At 34.7% G+C, this 24,196-nt stretch overlaps 1 protein-coding gene across 1 annotated transcript in view; it reads left to right on the forward strand.

The window, feature by feature from the left end:
* Positions 1 to 20,459, forward strand: part of LOC145672600 (uncharacterized) — an 84,227-nt gene extending 63,768 nt beyond the window's left edge. Inside the window, exons 3-4 of the mRNA XM_081741760.1 lie at positions 13,381 to 13,531; positions 20,446 to 20,459. Coding sequence (XP_081597886.1) covers positions 13,381 to 13,531; positions 20,446 to 20,459 — 165 coding nt within the window. The remainder of the gene's footprint in view (positions 1 to 13,380; positions 13,532 to 20,445) is intronic.
* The last annotated feature ends 3,737 nt before the right edge of the window (positions 20,460 to 24,196 follow it).

A 24,196-nucleotide genomic window follows, 5' to 3' on the forward strand; every position in this document is an offset into this window, starting at 1 on the left:
CGAACCCGGTACCCCAAGCACCAGAGGTCAACATACAATGTAAAAAATGACATACTAAAATGTTGAAAATTGAATGGATTTGTTTGATAAGTACCATTGAAAGCAGCATTAGTATTTAATAACAAAACCAATAATAATACGTTTAGGCACTATGTCTGAAAACAGATCTGGAAGTATACTATCCATAATTCCTTGTGGCAGAGTTTCTGTCTTCACCTGCACTTTTGTTATAGGATATTTTATTCTAAATTTAGGATTTTGTAATACTTTATTTTGTGCTATTTTAACTGCTGGTGATACATCAACCTTTTTCACAAGCAATGTTGCATCTGTAATTACAACTTTTCCATCAGCATCTGCGTCACCCATTAGACAAAATGTAGGTTTAGCTGGAATTAGTTTAATACGCAATTGTACACCATTCAGTAAAAATTTCTCCTGATTGAAAATATCAGCATGAATATAACCCAATAATTCAAATGACTGACTTAAAGCAGTGAGAAGAAAACGTTGTTTAAATCCTACATTAGCATCGGCCACACTGTCCATATGCCCTGCAGTATCTTTAAACCACATTGATGTTTGAAGATGCGTTGTTTTAGCTTCAGCATTATAGTTTAGTAGTTTTTCAATATACGATCGATATGAATATGTATGTGAAGAGTAGGAAATAATTTGATTATTTAAATATAATTGCACTTCACTGAACATTGCATTGAGAAAATCATTTACAGGGTCGATTTTCTTATCGGCAGAAGTTAAATTAGAACCATCTGATTTAGTAATTTTACCTTTAACATATAACATTGTGTGCGGTAAGTCAATATAGTCATCCCCATGACCGGGGACTACAAATTCTATTGGTGCATTATCAGCTATTGAAGCCGCAGGCTTATATGGAACTATTTTATTACCTATAATACTGGTTTGAGTGGGTAAACCTGCAAATAAATCTAATTCTGATTTCATACACTCACACTGCATTTTTTCTCTTTTCTTACTATTAATATTCACACATGGTAAAATTTACAATACCATATTACGTCTACGAAAATGTAATTTTACACATACACTGCCATACTGGAAAGGAAGTGGATTACCTGTACTATCTCTTAAATCAATAATAATTGAATCAAATTGTTTACGTTGCACAGTGACATAATGAGGATTATCAAAAATATGTACATTATTAATACCATGCTCTGTAATATTTGTATTTATAATACGTAACAATGGAGCTACGGTGTCACCCACCATTTGTGGTTCTACAATATCACTGTAAATATACATAAGTGTAGGTAGCGCTTTTTGTAAATCAGGTGGATAACGAGCATGATGCACAACTGCAATATCTTCTTGTTGAATATGATCAAAGCCTAGTATTCGGGCTAGTTCAGGAGATAGGCGTACTTCTATATGCTTCTCTTGATCTTTTATTACTCTATTAACCTCAATTCGTTTCACTGATGCTTTGACTTTTAATTGTAAATTTAATATATCACTTTTATGATTAATTTGAGATAGAATATCATCAACATGATAATAGTGGCCTGGTAAGATTTGAGTTATGTTCCAGTTTTTTGTAGTAATGAGACGATAATAAATATTATTTGTATATTTGGAAACATTCTGAAATGAACTTGTATAATGCACTTCAACAACAGCTGTTTCCTACACTCCCTTCTCCAGTACAATAGGTTGATATAATTTAGTAGTATAACAAGCAAAAGTATTTTGAGGAAAATATTCCATAGAACTATTGCTAGGAAGTGTGAGATAAAAACTATCACTTTGCTCCATAGTCAATCAAAAATATCTTTGGATCTTTTTATCCGTTTCACACCACCACCAGCACCACTAAAATGAACTTTCTTTCTTTTTCTTCTTCCAGATCCTTCCAACACTTGATTTAATTTATTTTGAGCTTTATTTTTTAAATTTGTTTTAGCTTCTTGCCATCGATCATGCAAAGACTCTTCAATAGGTCTATTATTATCTAGTACATCTCCTGCTACATTAATTCCTGTACGTATCAATTCTTTACCAACAGTTTTTGCACCTTATTTTAATAAAGGAAATACATTACGAAATAAACCTCCTAGAAAACTACCAATGCCATAACCTTCTTGATATGCTGTACCTCTATACACGTTATAATTACCTCCTGCTTGATGTATGTAATAATTAAGGTATGGCTCATTCATCTTTCTTTCTTTCTTTCTATATACTTAAAAATATCAATAGATTACAATAGAATATTATTATTATTGCTTATAAGTACACCATTTGCGTTTACGGGGTGGAGGACCATCCTTTTCGTCCTCTTCGTCTTCTGTTAGTTTTCTAATATAATCTATTCGTTGAGGATTACCAATGTACTCTAAGGGTATATTGGCTTTTGCTAATAATGTAGCAAAGGGTTTCCAGCCGGCAACTGAAATATTTTTCTTACGACATCTAACAAAATCGGATATCAAATCCACTATATTTGCACCTGGAATTAATTTATTATTAATATTCACATTTCCATTATCGTCCTATTGAATATTTGGATTTTGTTTCAATTTACGTAATAAAGGTCTTGCTTTACGTTTACAAATTTCAGGGAGAGTAGATATTATTTCATCCTCCTCCTCCTCCTCCTCCTCCTCGTCCTCTTGTTCTTCTTCCTCCGTAGTAGTAGTAGTAGTAGTTGTTGCTGTTGTTGTAACTGCTGCCGGTTTTTGAATTATATTTAAATATTTTTGTAAGACTTCTCTATATTTTGTCCATTTTTCTTCTGCATTTAAACTTTTATTATTTAAAATTTCTTTCATTTCATCATCAAGATTAGATATCGTTTGATAATGATGTAATTTTTCTGGTGCGATTAAAATAAGTTTTTGTGCGTTTTGCATAATTATTTAATTAAACTAGATAGTATACCTCCAATAATAGGTGCAAGCAAAGCAGTAAGAAAACCACCTTTTTGTATAATAATTCGTTTTTTCTTTTGTTTTAATGACGGACCTTTTTTCACCAAATATCTCAGTTCCTTTTTATATTTTTTTAGCTTATTTATCTCTGTTTTATTTAATGGAACATTTCCCTGTAATACGTTATAGGAACATTCACAAATAGAGCGAATTAAATCAGGATCTGCATTTTGTAAAATTGCCTTACGTGCTTTCGGTTTTGACTTTGCTAAAAGTTTTAACAAATGTGCATTTTCCTTACTAATCATTTTTTACGGCTATTAAAGCATAAATAGTTGTTAGAATATAAACCATATTACAATTATTATTTTTTTACAGGTACATAAACATAATTAAAAGAATCTGTTGGAAAGATATTTGTTCTAACTCGCTGCTCATCAGGAGTATTTTGTTTTAAATCAAAGAGTAAATAACCATGTGCAATTCGAGTTGCATCTTGATATGCTTCTTGAATAAATTTTGTATTACCTGGATACAATTGTCGTGCGAGATAATTAATTTGAGCTTGGTCTCTAGGATTTTTAAAACAAACAATATAATGACAATTTAACGAAATATCCCGCATTCCTTTTTGTTGATGGAAAATATTCTGTGTGATAAATATTACACTTATATTTCTATGATGGCTACCCTTAGTAAATATATCTACAATCCGATGGTCACACTCACGCATTAAATCATCTATAATGACAAGATGTGGACCTTCGTGTGCTTGAAATTCATTATTTTGAGGTAAACCTTCTTTAAACGTACAGTTTGAAAGAGTATCATACAACGGTTGCCATTCACCATAACACCATACAATATTTTTAAATAACTTGCTATAATGGTCAAGAAATGTTTTAACAAAATATGATTTTCCACAACCTGTAGGACCTGCTACCATACATGTAAAAGGAATTTTCCATTCCATCTCTATTACAGATATATTGCTAGAATTTAAAATACTTGTGACGACATGCTTCACCTATAAATTCTTGACTTCTCTTTTTTTACAATATAGTATGTTTTAAATCAATCCAAGAATTTTAACTTTTTGGCAGACCTAACCATTTCACATAGGCCTTATTATTTTTCTTTCGCAACACTTTTTCAATTAAATATGTGTTTGGAAATTTCGTTAATTGTAATTCGTGTCCGTAAAATCTTCCTTCAATAGGTTTATTATTTGAGTCTACTAAGTGATATGTCGGAGGATTAGTGAAGAAAACTTTAGCAATTCGAAAAATTTCTGTACTCCAATTGCGTGTAAAACCTCTATCAAAACCAGGACGCTTAAGTTTGCTAATTCTTACATATTCACCTATCTTAAATTTACTTTTTCTTTTTATCACAGAAAACTTTTTGCAATAGATGTTTGTCAATAGATGTTTTTCATTTTCTTTTTTAATAGCGTCGATAGGTTTCATTTTAATAGTGGAATGAATAGTATTATTATAATTATGTAGTAATTCCCGCAGAATGCCAATCCATTTATAATTTCCCTGCAGTGTAAATTTTCTCCACATTAAATTACGTAATGATCTATTAAATCTTTCAATAATACTTGCTTTCACATCACTGTACGTGGAATAATGTTTAATGTTATTTTGGTTCATCGCCTTCTGAAACTCTGAGTTATAAAATTCTCGACCCCTGTCAGTTTGTAAAAATTTAGGGCTTTTGTTTGCTTTTCTCAGTACTGTTATAAATGCTTGTGTAATTTCTTTCCCAGTTTTATTTTTCACAGGAATAGCCCAAGCATATTTAGAGAATGTATCTATCACAGTTAATAAATATTTGAAATTTCGATTAATTTTTGCTAGACCTTTCAATTTTCCACTATTCATTTCAACTAAATCAGCTTGCCATAAATCATGAATCCCTTTCGTTATAACGGGTATTCGAGGATAGTTTCGTCTTGCACTTTTATGTAATTCTGCAACTATTTGTTCTCGAACTGATTGTGACATATTTTTTTAATACTAATATATCCAAAAAAAATTATATCGTATTTACAATATACAAATCGTACATTTTACATTTTTATTATTATAATACCCCCAAGGAACAGTGTGTATATTACAATTCAAAATTTTTCTTTTGTCATCATACGGATCTAACGCTAATTTTGTTACCTGATTTGTTGTTAAATTATGGTATTTACTTTTAATTTCAAATTGTGTTTTATGGATCGTTTCGTTTTTAAATATACATAATTTATAATCGTCAAACGTAATTTGTTCTTTAACTATATTTTTCTTAATCCCTTTACATTTTTTTATTTTTTTATCCGATTTAGTGCGAATTGCATAAGTTTTGGCTCGTAGGCCTACATACTCAATTATGGGAACCACCTAATTCGTCTTTCATTTTATCCAAAACGTGTTTATTTTTTGTGCTATATAAAGAATTATTTTCAGGATAATTTGAGGTGTCAAAATACTCAATCATATCTTTTATATCGTTATAAATATTGTTAGTTTTAATATGGTAAATAAAAGAGTCAGTATCCATATATGCAATTCTAATTTTATCTCCATATCGCGGTTTCATTATATTATAATGAAAGTTATATATAGCTAATTTTGATAATTCTAAAACTGTTGCTCCTACGTAAATTGGTTTATTAAGGGTTACCGATTTTTTTACCATATGAAACAATGCCAAATTATCATCCAATTTTACCCAATTTTGAAACTGATTTTGCGCTACTAATTTTTTACACTCTTTTTCATTGTTAATTAATTTTATATCAATTCGTTTTCGTACATTCTCCATTGTCTTTCCGTATACAGAATTATTTAATAACTTATAGAAATCTTTTTCAAATTCAATTGTAGCATGTGCACGGCGTTGAGTATTTTCTTGAATATAAGATGCAAGCCATTTAGATTGACGAAACCATAATATTTTATGTACTTTTACCAATATTAAACCTTGTTTTAGATAAAATTGTAATACTCTATAATGCAAGATATAATTCGATTTCGATTTAAGTGTCAATAGTAATTTTGAATATTTACCATTCGGTGGAACTTCATTAGTTGGAGCACACGGAAAATCAGAATGGTATTCGTGTAAATAATTTGGATACTCTAAGTCCACTTCTAGAAAAAATCCCCATTCACTATCCGTGGGCCAATTGATAATTTTATGTTTGTCTTGCCAATTGTCAATTTTATCGTCCCACCGAAAACCACCATATGGTAAATAGTCAATCATTGATAGTCCGTACAGATTGTTCATGTCAATATACAGTAAATAAGATTTTTCTTTTTCCGCATCAAAATCATGTACGTAAGGATTATTAGCTTTGGCATACCTTAACACAGCTTGAGTAATACCTCCGCGAATCGATTTTTCTACAAACATATACATATTGATATCTGATAAAAGTTCAAGTTCAATTTTTGTTCTATATAACATGGCTTGCCATGCCAACCCAGGTGCAGTAAAACAATTAATCGGATCAATACAAAAAGCATTTAAACATGTCTTTCTAAAATTCTCCAACATCTGCTGTGAGAAGTACATCACATTTTAAATATAGATCGTGGTAGTCCCCTAAATTTTCACATTTAAACACACGCCAAATCAGTTTTGCATATTGATAATCAGTCTCGGAAATTTGTGTTCCATTCAATTTGCTACTAAACGCCTCTCTTCCAGGAAATTCAGTTTCTTTAAATGTATCTAAATTTGTTATGTATTCATAAAAATAAATTCCCTTACGGAGAATTAAAGGAAACTTTTCATCAGAAAAATATTGCTTTGTATAGACAAATTGCTCAGGTTTTAATTTTGACACCAAATTTTCGAGACTATACGGCAGGAATTTAAATAAGTCTACAAAACGTAACTCGATAGGTCTACCATTAAAATTAAAGTGCTTAGAGAATGTTATGTATTTCTCAGTGCTTTCAGCAATTACCGAAATATTTCCAGGGGTGCAACCTAATTCTTTCACAAATAAATGTGCATCATACCCAGACAAATTATGGAAGAAGACAGGGATAAAATTACTTTGACGTTTAATTTGTAAATTACAATTGTTGCACACCGTGGCAATAAATTGACCAGTTAAATGGTTATGATGTTTAACTTTTCTATTGTTACTCGTATATTTACTATCGCAAACCTAGCATTCAGTGGATAGGTTAAACTCCTGTAACTGAGAACTATTTAATGGTATTAATGGTTTTTGTTGATCTAATATGTTTATGATTTTTCTTAATTCATTCTCCATAGCAGACATAAACTTCATCGATACATTTTCTCCCCGATAAATAACTAAATCTGATTTCATATAGTTGTTACTCCAACATACAATATAACCAAAACTGCATGGTATATGTTGGTGAATTTGTATTGTATGAGATCCACTTTGTTTATTTATAGGTTTTAATAAACTTTCCATATCTGCAATTATTATCACATCATTCTGTAATAACAATTTCAATTTTCGAAATTTTAAAACTTCTTGTTTCGGCATGTTAATTTTGGTTGGAGTGTGTTCTTTACATAATTTGTCATGTTCATCTAATTTTGATTTGTTATAAAAAGATATTAAACATCGTCTACAAATAAATGTTTGATGACTACCTAACTGATGTCTAACTAAACCATTTAAATTTTTAATTAAACAATAATGAGAGTTTAAATATAATAAATCAATATGTTTACCTACAGCTGTGTTTTCGCTTATACGTAACGGGAAAATAGTTTCATGATCATAATTAATGCCATATATATTAACGGAAATTTGTTCCTTAGGAAATACAGAATTATACATATGTTCAAATTTGCTTATGTGTTCTATTTCAACGGGAAATTGTATATTGGTTTTTTCAAATAATGGTAATAAAGTATTAATATATTGTATATAATTATTCACACGATATGGATGTTCTTTTGCGGGATGCAACGCAGCTAGAATACTATACATAAAACTTCTATTATCGTTATTTTGAATATTTAAAACACAATTCTTTTTGGATAAAATCCATTGAGGCAATTTTACATAAGTTTTCTCTTTATGACTCTTCAATAACGCATTAAGATTTTTTATAAGACAATAATGAGTGTTGCAATTTTCTTCACAATACAGTAAATCTATACGTTTAGCTACACATGTGTTTTCGCTTATACGTAACGGGAAAATAGTTTCATGATCATAATTAATGCCATATATATTAACGAAAATTTGTTCCTTAGGAAATATAGAATTATACATATGTTCAAATTTGCTTATGTGTTCTATTTCAACGGGAAATTGTATATTGTTTTTTTCAAATAATGGTAATAAAGTATTAATATATTGTATGTAATTATTTACACGATGTGGATTATCTTTTGCGGGATGCAACACAGCTAGAATACTATACATAAAACATCTATTATCATTATTTTGAATATTTAAAACACATTTTGTAGATAAAATCCATTGAGGTAATTTTATAAAAGAAGAAGCGGAAAGAGGATCATATTTACTGATTTTAATTTTTAAGTGATGGTTTGGTTCAGAACATAAAGACCACCCTGATTTCTTAATTGCTCTATTTTCTTGTTCAACTAAAATTTTATTAAATAGTTTTTCGGTAAAATAATTTCGTTACCACTATTTACAAAGAATCGACATGTTTCTAAATCTACTGGTTTTACAAAAGTTGTAGCCAAAGAAAAATTTACTCTAAATGCTGAATTATCTTGTTCCTGTTTTAATATATCTAAACAGTCTTTTCTTTTATTCTTTAAAAAACATCCACTATCCTCATTTAAATCAGTATCACATTTTAAAATAATTTTTTTTAAAATTATTATTAAATAGAGTATCAGAATTGATAGTATTTGATTTAACCTTTTTTGTTGCCATTTTTTAAAAACTAACTCCTCAAAGTTACTATAATAATTCTGAACTGAGCTTTTATAATATATTATTATTATTATTATTATAAAATGTCTTACTTACAAAAGAAAACAAAACCACACTAATAATAAACCACACACACACAAAAATATCTGAACTTTACGCTTCAGACGGCACACAGGAAGTGATTACAAAAAAACATGTCGGTCAGTCTTTTATACCTGTCTGACCGCATTGCGTAATATTGCGCAATAGTATGAGTCATCCTCGGGGATTCCCTTCTTTTTTTATACCTTTGTGATTGATTACATTACGTTCAGGGATTCCTATCGTTGAATGACAAGTTATTGTCTGTTAAAGAGAAAACTAGGTCAATGTTTTTTAAAATCCGGATGAATGACGTAATGAGAATTATCTACATATGGCGGAAGTTATTATGTAACTGATAACAAAACACGGAAGTTTCGCATTCCTCTACAATCTTTAAATAATCATCTCTGCTATGTTCAAATATAGGTTAAAACAAGTTCACTCCTTAAAAGAATCTTTTATATAGGGTTCGAATGTATTATCTGTTATGTTCAAATAAGGGTTGAAAAATGAGAACGAGTACACCCTCTCTCCGTAGTCTTATGTTTGGAAAATAAGCCATGCTCTGTTCTGTGTTGGGTTGGAAAAGTGCTCATAAAAGAGAACGAGTTCACCCCTAAACAGTGCTCATAAAAGGGAACGAGTTCACCCTGCTATGTTACGTATTCTTATGTCATTTCTGTTATGTTAAAATATGGGTTGAAAAATATGCTCATAAAAGAGAACGAGTTCACCCTTAAAATGGAGGTTTTTGTGTGTTACGTACTCTCAGTGTAATTTCTGCTATGTTCAATTAAGGGTGGAGAAAATGAATACACCCCCTGTGCTATGTCCGCCATCTCTGTCATGTTGAAATAGGGGTTGGAAAATATGCTCATAAAAGAGAACGAGTTCACCCTTAAAATGGAGGCCTGCTATGTTAAAATAAGGGTTGAAAAATAAGCCATGCTCTTTTATTAGCTGTGCTATCTGCTATGTTAAAATAGGGGTTGGTAAAGGGAACGAGTATGTTACGTAGTTTTATGTGCTCTTCTATCTGTTCGTAATTAACATAGGGGTTGGAAAATATGCTCATAACAGAGAATGAATACACCCTTGTGTGTTACGTACTCTCAGTGTAATTTCTGCTATGTTCAATTAGGGGTGGAGAAAATGAATACACCCCCTGTGCTATGTCCGCCATGTTTCGTAGTCTCTGTCATGTTGAAATAGGGGTTGGAAACGAATACACCCCTTCTATGTTTCATATTCTTATCTGTTATCTGATCTTCTGTGTGTTACGTAGTCTTATGTGTTATCTGCTCTTCTATGTGTTATCTGCTATGTTAAAATAAGGGTTGAAAAATATGCTCATAAAAGGGAACGAGTACACCCCCTTAAAATGGAGGAGGTCGTAAAAGAGAACGAGTTCACCCCTAAAATGGAGGTCGTAAAAGACCATGGGCTCACGTTGTATGGTGGTCAATTCCCAGGGGGGCTCGTAAAAGGGAACGAGTTCACCCTTTAAAAGTGGTCATAAAAGAGAACGAATACACCCCCTTAAAAGTGCTCATAAAAGGGATTAAATTCACCCCTAAATTTTAGTTCGTAAAAGACCGTGGGCTCACGGTGCACGGTGGTCATTTTCTCAGGGGCTCCTGAGTTGTTCTAGTATGGCCAATGTTGGCCCAGATCGATCATTTTTCTACTACTCGTTTCCATTACAGGCGAGCGAGTGTTTGGCAATTGCAAGCAATTGTTAATTCTGCAAGAACTTGAAAACTACTGAGTTTACTTATTTATTGAATAGAGAATTTATTATTTTATTTCCTTTGTTATGTATATGTAATAAAATACCTATAAAATATACTTTTAATCCTCGTGACTTATCCTTTCATTTGATATCTAACAGAAAAGTTACGCCATAAACTAATATCAGTCATGAGAATATGAAGACTCAATCGACATCTTATTCAACAAATTCCAAGAAACTTTTAAGATTCTACATAGGAATAAAGACACATTATTTAACATGCATACAGTACCTCCTCCAGAGAAAAATAAGTTTCAAAAGTTATTAACATTCCTATCCAATATTATAAAATTCTTAAATGTTGAAGATTCCTTTGTACATTATTTCATTTCTGGCACCGAATATTCAGTTTTTGCATCTTTTAAATGGTCATTTATTCTGATCGTATTTTAAAAAGGCGATATACAAATTATAACTAAAAAAATAGCCTCATATTACTTCGTAATGAATCACTAAAACAGGTTTTATCCTCTTTAACTTCTCTCTATCCCCCTCACTCTCTCTTTCTTTTTTTAATTGACTATTTCCTCATCTCTAATGAAAGGTCAAATAAAGATCTGAAGTACTATAAGGAACTTATTATCTTCAATAAGAACAGCGGGTACACTTGAATTCTCTTTTTCATTTTCTTAGCCCATTTTCATGAAATGACACAACAGTTTGACAACCATTCTTTGTGAAAAACTGAAAAATAACTATGAGTTAGCAACATTGAAAATGAGACTAATAACAGTTTATTCTTCCATGAGCAAATAGTACACAACAAATGCAATGTATTATGGTAATTAATGCATTGCTAAGGCACAGTAAGAACATTTAGGATCCGACTCAAAGTATGTATCTATATAGGATCGAAATCTTGAACCAAAATCGAATTTGTAAGAGAAAACTGTTACAACAAATGACAAAACATACGAAGTGCGCGCCACAATTTAAAGATGTCGCCCAAGGAAACCAGCAGGTTACCTGCTGTTCCGAGCTATTCTGTTAAACATAAACAAGGCAAACCTGTAAATGCAGAAGAAAAGCAAATACTTTATCAAACGATATCAACGTTGTTCAATCCACTTGAAGAAAATTAAGATCTATAATAGCTAATTTTCATGTTCTCATAGAATATTTATTTACTTTGTAGTACTGAAGTTACTATTAGTACATTCGCATGCTATACAATGTGAGAAAGCACATCAATAAATTGAACTTAAGGGCGAAAAGCACCATCTGTTTCTTATGGATATGCGTAATGATTTAGGTAATAGATGAAAAAGAAATAATGTCCCATGATAAATATGCTTGCTGTTACATACCAGTGCCATCTCTTTATCGTTCAGTTGATAATTTGACATAACTCATTGTAATTTCATCTATAATTATAGTTTGGAGAAAAATAACAATGTTCAATTGTTCTTAAAGAAGGGGGGATTATTTAGTATTGGGTATTTTGCCCTATATCACGGCAATGGTGTGAGAGTGAGACGAGTAATGCACATCGCAGTAGCAGAAATACATGCACGTGTTGCAGCAGATATATTTCGGGAAACAGACGAAACAATTTCCTCCACCAATCAGCAAATAGTCGTGCGCGCAATGATACAACATCAAGTTACGCGGTTTGTTTTTAAAGGGTGCAAAGGATTGTGAAAAACGCTTTAAAACAAAGAGGGAAGGGATGGAAATTTATATTTGGTAGAATCGTCTATCTTAAAAAATAGAAAAAAGTTTCTCTCTATGACAATATCAGCAATTTGCTTTGGTATCTTGCAATGAAAACAAAAAGAAATGAGGTTAAGGGAATTTGTTTTGATTGACTATCAGCTAACTTGGAACGAATAATAGATTTATGATGGAAATGTCGCTAATAGACAACGTACTTCATTTCAATTCGATACGAATCATGTGACTGGTCACCATGGTGAAAACTGTTTAATGCAAGTTTGTCAACAACGGAAATCGTCATTTCATATGTTAATAAATTGATTCAAAAAGACTGGAAAGCACTTTTGTGTGCTAAAGTATCTGACTTTAAATTGAATGTTTTGCAATACTCAAATATTTTTATCAGATGGCTATCGAGTGTAAACGAAGTATGACGAATAATAATCAGTCTTCCATTCCTTTACGCTCTTGATGACAGATTTTTTTTTTCAAAATCAAATTATATGTTGGAAAATTGACTAAATCATTTTGTTCACGTTAGTAAAAGACCAACACTCTTCACCAAACAGAAAGAAATTTATTTTCAGTGAAGGAATTTATGGATGAAACCAAACGTAAGGAGGGAGAACTACATGGAAATGGAAGGTTTGACGCAGGATACGGAAAAGTGTGTTAAACCAATCGAAAGATTGCTGACTTGACGAGAAATGGAAAATTTATGGTAAATGTAATCGAAAGCATACTTAAGAAAAACTTTTAATGTGAGCATGCTCATGTATAAATACCAGAAGATGAGTACGGGAGTGAGATTGGGAAATGCCGGCCTCTGGTTTGGATGGAAACGTTCTTATCCAGTTATACCAACACCAAGTGACTAAAGCGCTAAAAGTGTACAGATGTATGATGTGTTGTACTACATAAAGTACGTCCATCTTTCTAATTTGTTGCTCGGAATTGTATTTACAGTACATTTACAATTAATTACAAATTAACGTTGTCAATATACATTTCTTTTGTAGGACATTTTGGATGAAAGTAGAATTTATGACAGTGATATTGAGGTGATTAGTCCTGTTGATAACCTCCCAGAAGGCATTCAAGAACTTCCAAGTGATCCGAACGCCTCAATTCATGAAATGGTGATGGATAAGGAAGATAGCGAAACTAGTAGTAAGTGTGTTACATATATATATATATAGTGAAACTCCTGAATAATGGACATCGATGGGACATGATTATTGGACCATATAAATGAAAGTTGTTCGTTATAAAGAGGTTACACAAATTTAGATTACTGACGAGTCTGTAATTGTATACAGTAATCGTAAGAAACTGAAATAAATATTAATATCGAAATTGCTGGGGGGCATCTCACTTTGTAATTCAGGGGCGTAACTAACGAGTCCGGAAAGCTCACAATGCAGAGAGTGGGAAACAACATAAATGGACCCAATTAAATTTCGAAGATTAACTTCATGATGTTATAATTCACTTTTGAGATTTCATAGTATTTCAAACTTTTACCTCAATTTTCGTTTTGCAGTCTACTAGTATTTTCATTTCAGTGCTTAACATCTTGACTGCCACCATATCTGTTGACCGGTATCACCTGGACGCCACGGGCAACAGTCCACCAACAATATTTTGTTTTAGCTCCATAGATATGTAATTTTCTCTGTGTATGGTTTTGCACATAAGCTGCGTGATAATTAGATTTTGACTTCTACGCCATATGTATGTAATTGCATACACACTTATAGATCGAACGCGCCAAAAGTGCAACATATTGTTTGTACACGGAAATTCATACACGGGAGAGCTGTGTGTATGGAATACCATACACATGGCAGTCAACGTGTTAAACAGTGATTTATTTTACCGCGGACACTCTGTATAGACACCAGAATTATTCTATATATATATAAAAATAGAATACTTAATGAGAAATGTCCATAAAACCTCATGTGTAACTGTTGAGAAAATCGAGAAAAATTGAATGGCTCCGCCGAACAACGTTGCAAGTGCCAACAATCCAAATTTACATAAATCGAAAAAACTACGTATACGTTGAATATGTCTAGGCTTTAAATTTACTTTTTCAGTTTCAAACTATGTCTTCTTATCAAATGTTACATAGAACTGGAACTATTACAGTGCCATTTAACGGAGATATTCGGGTTTTAAATGCATTTATTCCAGAAATAACGTTGCAAGCGCAGTTGCTTGCAACGTTGTTTTTGGGGCAGCTATACTAAACATTGACTGGGATGGGGCTGGTATAGTAATGCATGTCAGTTTGAAAATACATGGATGTTAGTTTGACTTTTATGAATACATGGATGTTAGTAAAAATACAATGAACTATTGGACATCATTGACATGAAAAATTTTAGAAAAAGTAACAAACGTTTGAGTGTTTGTATAACATTATTCTTCATTATTTTATTCATAAAATTCCACCCACCAACTCTTTTGGGATGTACTTGCGCATTTCTAATCAGTCATTTTTTGCCCCTTTGATTGGAAGTTTGTCATCATACAAAAGTGTGAAACTGCGAAATTTCACCGGAGGGTGTCGTTTGTTCCCGGGACTTTTCACTTATTATTATTATTATTATTATTATTATTATTATTATTATTATTATTATTATTATTATTATTTGCAATGTGTTCGTTGACTAGCTTTGAAGGACGCTGTAGGATGTTCTTCCACGAAGTGTTTTATGTTTTTGGTCGAACATGAACGATAAGCAGCTAAAGTTAAAAAACTTAATGTACGTCATTTGCAATGTTGTTTTATTTGCCTCTTCAGATGGTATTTGCCTCTTCAGATGGTACAGGCCGCTTTCCTTTAGATGTATATGGATTTCCAGCATCTCTTACACGTTTATGGCATTTATCTTTCTACTCACTAACATTAATTTTCTTCTTTTTACCATTATTTAAACGATTTTGGTCACCAGGCAACATAATAACACTATCCGCAGCTGACATCACGTCGGTTGCAACGTTGTTCTGAAAGAGACTAACGATTTCTCGCTCATTCCACTGGCTGCTAAGTGTTGCTAACCTCAATATTATGGAAAAATCAAATAACGTAGATGTTAATCCAGTGTTCTCGGGATTGCTGTCACAGTGAATGCTGTTGTGCTGAGCTTTCGTTACCATACAGCGGTAACATCTTCAGACAGCGGTAACACACCAGAGCTGGCGTGGGTCAATGAAAACTTGACCCACGACCCACTGACCCACCACCCACCGTGACCCACTCTGACCCACCACCCACCGCGACCCACTCTGACCCACCACCCACCGTGACCCACCACGACCCACCACCCACGGTGACCCACTGTGACCCACCACCCACCGTGACCCACCATGACCCACCACCCACCGTGACCCACCATGACCCACCACCCACCATGAACCACTCTCATCCCCTGTGACGTATTCTGACTCACCAAAGTCCATTGTCATCAACTGTGAACACGATTCACGGCCTCTTTTGTACTGACTAAAGAGTTTACACTTGTAATAAAACATGACTGTGAAATTGTCACTAATCGGAGTTTGAATTTCTAGTCAATCGCCCAAGCACCGCTCTGTCAGAATAACGGTGGATCTGATCTTTATGATATAAAATGGTAAAGTGTTTGTCAGTGAGGAAATTGAAACAGTTCGAGGTGGGGGAAATTAGTGTGTGCCTAAAATATACTTGTAGTAAGAGAGTATTCTTGCGAGTGTTAATTTCTTAACGCATTCCAAAAGAAACTTCTATTCGCAGAGAAATACTTCTGTATAATATGGAAAAGGTTATGATTTCACAGTTTACAGTATTTTTCTCCAAAAGACTTGAAAAATCAGTTTTCCATAGCGTATAAAGGTGCTCGGGTACTGTCTGTAAGAGCATCTCCATAAAGTATGCTCATAATTGTAATTTGTCTAATCACTAAAACACCACGTTAATTTAAGTTACAAATATGCATAATTGCAATTATTATGAATATTTATTCAAAGTAGTTTACCTAAAGCAAAGAGGAGACTTACTAAAAAATAGGTACAAAGTTGAATAGCACAAATAAGCCATTAGTAATACAAGTAGGCCTATACATTTTCTATAGCTCGTAATTTTCCACTTTAAAACAAACCTGAAATCGGCTTTATTTCCTGTTCGTAACTTTTTCGTGGTAAATCATCCGCAGCGGAATGATGTCCATCCTTTAGCCAAGAAATAAATAGCTCGTCTACTTTGAGCTTGTCTAGCGGTGGGCCATTAACATTGATGAACAACAAGTTAGACAATATTTGAGCACTTAGTTTATTTCTAATATCAGTCATCTGTAAATTCATAAGGGGAAGTCCCCGTTCGCACTCTGTCGTGGAAATTGATAATACTTCTACCCGATTTCTGCAACTCCTCATCGACAATCTGCTTGTTAGACTGAAGTCTGATAACGATTTTTCTTGGTCAGTTTTGTAATACTCAGCAAGAAGTATCATCTCTCTATCACCATACAACATCTTTTCCATATCGACCATGTCAGTTGGCAATGTCGACTCATGGAGAACAGAAACTTCATCTACCACGCCTTCGATAGGGAATCTTGTGAATAAATTATCAATTAAAACCTGATAAACTGAAGATTTCTTATTTGTTTATAAATTTAATTTTTGTAATTACACATGAAGGTTTTATGCCATTACGAAGTTCTCTCTCCCGCCTGGAAAGCGAAAGAGAACGTGGTTCCTGGAAAGTGTTTAGAGGTGAATGGGAATTTCTCTCCTTCTTCCCCTTCATTTACTACACTGCTGTTTGCCATGTGCCAAATTACGATGAATTTCAATTAAATTATTATAGTATAATTATTTCTTTGTTGAATTATCAATACTTTTCAGTGGAAAAAAGGATGAAATTTGAAAGTTCCAAATCAAGGTAAGTAGACCAACGTAAAGGGAAAAAAGTGTAAAATTTTCAATATAAATATGCGTACAATCCAAACTTAAAATTTCCGTGTAATTAGGCTTACAGTACAAATTTTATGCCTATTTTAGTCACAAGTTTTTGGGTTGATTGCCCTGTGCTGTAAGCGCTCCATATAATAAACATAAGCTTCAGCAATTATTATAGTTGAAAGCAATGGATATATGAAGCCAAGCACTGTAATTTTTTGTTTCTGATTTCTTTTTCTTAAATAACATCGATCGTTTTCGATCATTTTTACAAACCAACTCACTACCAATTTTCCATATATAGAAAATGCAACCCTCCATAAAGGAGAATTTAAAAATATGCTAAGACACGTTGGACCATATGCAGAGTTCTTCTGACATGTGATTAGTGCCATACTAAAGCGTTCGACTTACATATGCTTCCTGCAGAAGTCGGGCGTTTAGCATGACGCTAATCATTTGTCAAAACGATTCTGAATAAGGCGGTTTCTGTTTATTTTCAATAAAGAGTTAATACACTGAATTTCAGCTCAGTAAGTATAACGACTTGCGAGATACTAATTTCTTTTCCCGCAAAAATTCGGATCCTCACTCTCCTTAGGATATGTAGCTATTATAATGAAAGCAATACAGTATCCCAATTTGGATTAAGGCCTAACTACATACCAAAAGTAATTTCATTTGACTTTGCAATTCGGCCGTGATGATCAGGCACACATATTTACATTCAATTTTTTATATAATAATATGTATATTACAGTGATTCAAAAATGTATTTTTTCGAGTAGTTAGCTCCCCTAAAAACTCACAGATCTCGAAAGCCAAGTAGTAGTATAAGTCTTATTGTTATTATCACAATTAAAAATATCAATATCCAAAAGCGCCTGAAGTTCTTTTATCACTTGGTAAGATATACTCACCTCAGTTAAGTAGACAGAAACAAGTGGAAAAGTAAGGAAAATGAAGATCTTGGAAGTAAAATGAAGACAAATTTACCAGTCTTCAGAAGATACTGTCTACAATGGAGTGAGCAGAGAGGGTCGGTAGATCATACTGAGTCGGTGGGTCGCAGTGGGTCATGGTGGGTGGTGGGTCGCAGTGGTTCATGGTGGGTGGTGGGTCACAATGGGTCACGGTGGGTGGTGGGTCACAGTGGGTCATGGTGGGTGGTGGATCGCGGTGGGTCACGGTGGGTGGTGGGTCACATTGGGTCACATGCCGTTGACCCACGACCCACTGACCCACTGACCCACCGATCCACTCCATCTCTGTAACACACTAGACTTAAACAACCGGAAAACTCTGCAATAGCCGAACACTGCATATAATACAATCATACGGCTATGTGGGACCAAACTGAAGTTATAAAGAAAAGCAAACAGTTCTGGGACAGGAAAATATATGAAGCTCTATTCATTCGTACACACAGCTCTCCATCAACAGAGACGAAGGTTATCTGGCTTCAGTTTCTCAGTACGAAAAGAACTAACAGCCAATCAGAGAACAGTTTCCATTGGCAACATCATAGCACGCTATTGGCCAATAACAACAACCAATAGAAACACAGCAATTCCTTAAGACTACAATATAAATTGTACGACCAGCATACTCCAATCCATAGCTCTGAAGATGTTACGCTGTATGGTAACGAAAGCTCAGAACAGCAGCATTCACTTTGGCAGCAATCCCGAGAACATTGGGTTAATTGTAGACGCCAGCAAAACTTCAAGATCATCATCAACCTACATGTTGTTCTGTTAAAATCTTAATGTGACACAAATTGTCGCTTGCAACGTTGTTCGATGAAGCTATTCAATTCATGTCTTTGCAAACCTATACGATAACCACGCCGCGTATTAAGATGAAATTTGTTCTGAAGTTTTCTCTAATTAAGCTTTTCATTATGAGACTAGCAAGATAACAGTACACACTATTGTACACGTGAGTTTAGCCCTTCACCTCTTTATTATAAAAATGTCTTATATAATTATCACACAAAGTCTCAATAAAATCCCCTCAGCATATAATGTTGCCTCGGGTAGATAGGAAGATGTCCTAGGCCAAAGCGGCCTCAAACAGAACTGGTGACTCCGTGACACCTAGCGGTCTTAGGAGTAAGTATTGTAGGTTAATTCTCCGTAGCCCATTAGAAGCCTCGAGAGCAGGTATTGTAGGAGGATGACCAGTACAAGGCACTGATAACTTCTTGGTTCCAATGCCCTCTTTTATAGTGATCCTTTGGAGGGAAAACCTGTGGAGGGATGATCGTGGTTCTTCGTGGTTCTCCGTGTTCTCTTCGTCTCTTTCTGAAAGTGTAATTTCCTTCTGTCTCTGCCACTATTTGTTTACGATAATTAGGGGGGCAGATAGCGTAATAATCGTTCAAAAGTGGAAACAAGCACCAAAATTGGTAGAGGTGTTATTTCAGAGTTACTCAATTAAAAAATAACGTTAGCCACTTCAAATTTCAAAATGGCGGCCATTTTTCAATATGGCGGATATTTCAAGCCTAGAGAAATATTTATCGCAGAAAAGAATTAATACGTTGAATTGATTTCAAATACCATCTTACCAAATACAGTGTTTTTAGTAGTACATAGTACAAACGAATAATTGTGGAAATTTATCTCCAAAATGTCCGCTATATTTTCAAGATGGCGGATATTTTCGGCATAGAAAAACACATAATAGGCTCTAGAATTGCATCCAGTGGACGGATTTCAAAGATGTTTGTTCCAAATGTTGTGTTTTAGTATTGCTATGGTCAAGTTCACAATTGTAGACATTCATAATCAAAATGGATGCCATTTATCCAAGATGACGAATATTTAAACCATAAGAAAATGCTTATCATACTACAGAATTTCACTAACTGTATAAATTTAAAGGTTTTTCGTATCAAAGTTTTACTCAAAACTAAAACTCACATTTAAATTGTTTATTTTTTACCAATATAGTGGCCATTTCTCATACCTCCAATGCGTGTTACTATGTCACAAAAATTTACAAATTTAAATTAACCATTTGTGGTGTATTTTATACCGAATCGAGTTTGTTACAACGTGATACATAAAAGGTTTTTCAGTATGTTTTTCACAACACTAAAATATATCAATGTAATACTTTCTCTGTAGCAAAATATTTATGAATAAACAAGGAAAAGTGACAGAGAATTACGTTACACACTGTAGTTAAGTCTCCTTTGTTGCCATAAACTTTATCTGAGCTTACCAATCCACGCTAACTATTTGCTCTTAATCCACGCACTTGCAACTACATAATGCTGTGCAGGGGAAATTAAAGTGGTAGAATTTACATTGTCGCTGACTTCTACCTTACATCCACAATTAGTTATTTGCCTACAACTCTGTGCGATGGATGGAAGTTCGCTCCAGACAACTTTCGACGTATCAGTACTCTTGATCCATCTCCATATGCAACCTGACTGGTAAGCAGGCTGCTTCACATGCTGCAGTAGGGCTCCTTTAGTTGGTGGAATGGCTTCGTACGACCTTTGTTTCCTTGCAAACAAGTCCAATCTTGCATCATCAACACTCTCAGCAGTACTTGATCTATCATACATTAAGATTACAAACTTCTCAAGTATCTTGCAATCATCATCATTGAATTTTGGAGGATACCGGCTGAGTTTGAAAAAAACAACATAGGAAGCCTCATCATGTATGTCTCACGTTTGCCAAGCACTCTTCTTAACTTTACTACGGAAGGCCAAGACAACATCACAACCGGTGAATGCATGAAAAAACAGGATGCCTTTGCTCTTGTCCTGTCCAACTCAGAGATAAAGATCATGTATAGGAATCCAACGTATGTTCCGTCCTTATCCAAAAGCCACGGTTGTTGTAGGCCTATTTCCTGAAGGATTGGCAGAACACTAAGTGCTATGGTGAGAACATCTGTATCACTAGTTTTGATCATAAGAACTTTTGTACCTTCTTTGGTGCATGCTTGGCATGCACGAATATTCTGGTATCGGCCTCTTCATGACTGCATGGTGGTAATTCATCAAGGTTGACGGGGTGGGTGCCAACAACATTTTCTCCCTTAGTCACAATGACTGTATTCGACGCAGGCATTTGAGTTATTTTATCAGCAACATAGCTAAACAGCTCTGTCTTATTGTCATTGTTCCTCAGGAAGTTTTTCCAACTTAAAGGAATTCTCCCCTTCTTTGTCACCTTGCGTCTGGCTCCATACCCTCGCTTTTAACCTGGCTTCAGCCTTGAGGCTGGATGGCAGGTACACATCAAACACGATATCTATTCTCTTATACTTTTTGGAATATGATGTTATTATGGGAAGAACCTCATTGTCTACATAATCTTCAAACGTCTTTGAGGTTCGAGGTGGCAGGGTGCTTATAAGCGCAGCTCCATCAACGATGATGACATCTGCCCTCGGATCGGTGTCAGAAATTGTAATAAGCTGTTCAAGGATTGCAGCAAGCTGGGATTTCTGACAGCTATGAAGCTTCCCTCCATCACTAAGAGCAGCTGGAAATGCCTGATTCTCGTGACGAAAGAACTCTTTCAAATCACATTCTCAGCTCTGACAAGAGATGAACAATCTGGAGAAAAGTTGACAATCTTCCTTAAATACGTTATGTGCAGAGATGGCATTGGCTGGTTCTTGTTTGAAGAAATCAATGCGATTCTTCTTAATAGGCTTGTAGAAGGTGGATTTTTTTCCTTCCAATCCGCACATGAATTACTTGAATTGAGCTAGTCCTCTTTCATAATGAGTATTTAGCAGTTCTACTGCACGGGGGTGAGCAATGTCCTTTGTTTGTGTCGAGTGTAAACAGGTCACCACTTTCGTCCGCAAAGGGATTGTCCATATGTGTAATAGCCTGAAAAAGTTTCTCAACATTGTGTAGAAACACTTCCTGAGCTCGCGCTGTCTTTTCGTGATGCCTAGTGTGTTTAATAGTCTCTTTAGCCTCAGATGCTGTTTCATACTCTGCAACCAAGCGACTGATCTCCGAGCCTGCTATCATCCACCTTCTCAGCGCCGATGGATCTTTTGTCACACCGATTGCTCCTCTATCTCCTTTGACAACAGCATTGGCCTGCTCATAAGCTTGATATGGCTATTACTGAAAACTCTCGGTTCGATTTGTGAACCACAAACAGCCCATTTTTGAATTCTTGGGTTATCTGAGGATGTTTCTGTTCTAGTGTCACCATGTCTCTGAGATGGATAGAAAGCCATCGTGCATAGTTTGTGTTGTTCTTGGCAAAAAAAAAAAAAGTATGGAATCAGTGCAGATAATGATAATAAAGGCTGAAATTAGCTTCTTGCAATGATCGGATAAACAGGAGTATCACCAGTTCCATCGAAAGCACCAAATGCCAGAAACGAAACAGAGGGCTTTGTAATTTGCAGGAATCGCACCAATCTTCGAAACTGAGTTTTTTCTTGGTGTGTTCAGTTGTCTCAGTAAAGTATTTTGTATAAGCTACTCTAAGAAGCTTGTACAAGCTGCAAGCTGTTATTTGGCGCATCTGTCTCGTTTTGGTGTTGCTGGATGCTGTTATATACGATTCTGCTGTTCCAGAGGAGGCAACGCTTGCTTCCACGAGAGCCCCAACCCACCCGCTGTCTTTGAGTAGAACCCCAATAGACTTCAGTGCTGCCATCTTTATGTGGAGACCACCGAGAATGATAACAAATGTCTTCACCATATTGAGCAGGCCAGTGCCACTGTACTTGCTTGGCAAGAGTATAGATGGGTTGGTCAGCAGTAATGACAGGTGTCTGACCTGGATTCAGAAAAGACATTATTTCCTTGATCTTGTTCATCACGTGTGTTACAGTGGCAACTGAATGAGCCTGGTCGCGCAGTAGCAGTAAAAGAGATGCAATGCTGATGTCAAACGCTGGGCTTTGCTATTTTGAGGCGTGGTGAGCCGTTGAGGTCACGTCTACTGGTCCAGTAGCTACAATGACTTTCTGCAGCCACTCATACTCATGTGCAAGTTCATAATACTTCTAATTACGTCTCTCTCTCTATTGTGCAGTTCTGTCAAACATTTAATGTGATACTTTAGTTCCAATGCAATGGCAACCCCTGCACTCAGTTTTGCCAAAAGTTTGCCGTCACTAACTCTGTGGGCACACTCATTCAACCTGTCGCTAAGATACATTGTCATTAGATGCCTTAATTCGGAAACAGGTTCTTCTTTTTCACACAGACAGCAGCACTCATACGCTCGGTTTTCACGACTAGTTCGTCGGAGCTTTGGGTTTTCTTCTCGCTTAGCACTTTCTGCCAGCCTTTTTCTCTTTCTTGCTCGATCGAGTTTAGTGTTGTTAAACATAAGGCGGCAACTCTGATGGTATTTGGCATTGTTCCTTCTTAATGTTTCTTCTATACCTCCACCCTCATCGAGTATCGCAGGGTTCGTAATAATAAGTAGACCATTTAAAGCATGGAAGAGAGGAACGTTGGTCGCAATCATCTTGTAACCGTCATTTTGATTTGTATAACGGGTTTGAGGTGATTGCAGATCTTCTTACTTCTTCCTTTGGCACAAACAACACTTGGTTCAGTCAGTTTGAAACTGACGTTGCCCTGGCAGTAAACCTTTCATCTCACAAAACTATGTCTCGAGAGGGCAAATTGAACATATTTATGCAAGTACATGAGTATTCTGTCAGTAGCTGGTGCTAATATGTTGAAAAAATATGTAATAAATGCATATCTACAGCAAGTAAAAATACTCAATTCAACGATACTATATTCATTTGAAGTAATGTAACAGCAACATAAATGAAGAAATTATAATTAAAGAATGGGGCCGTGGTGGCTCAGTGGTAGAGCGTTCACCTCTGGTGCATGGGGTCCCGGGTTCAAACCCTGCT

Source organism: Thermobia domestica, chromosome 16 (assembly GCF_964235325.1).
Source record: "Thermobia domestica chromosome 16, izTheDome1.hap1.1, whole genome shotgun sequence".
NCBI classification, from domain to species: Eukaryota; Metazoa; Arthropoda; class Insecta; order Zygentoma; family Lepismatidae; genus Thermobia; species Thermobia domestica.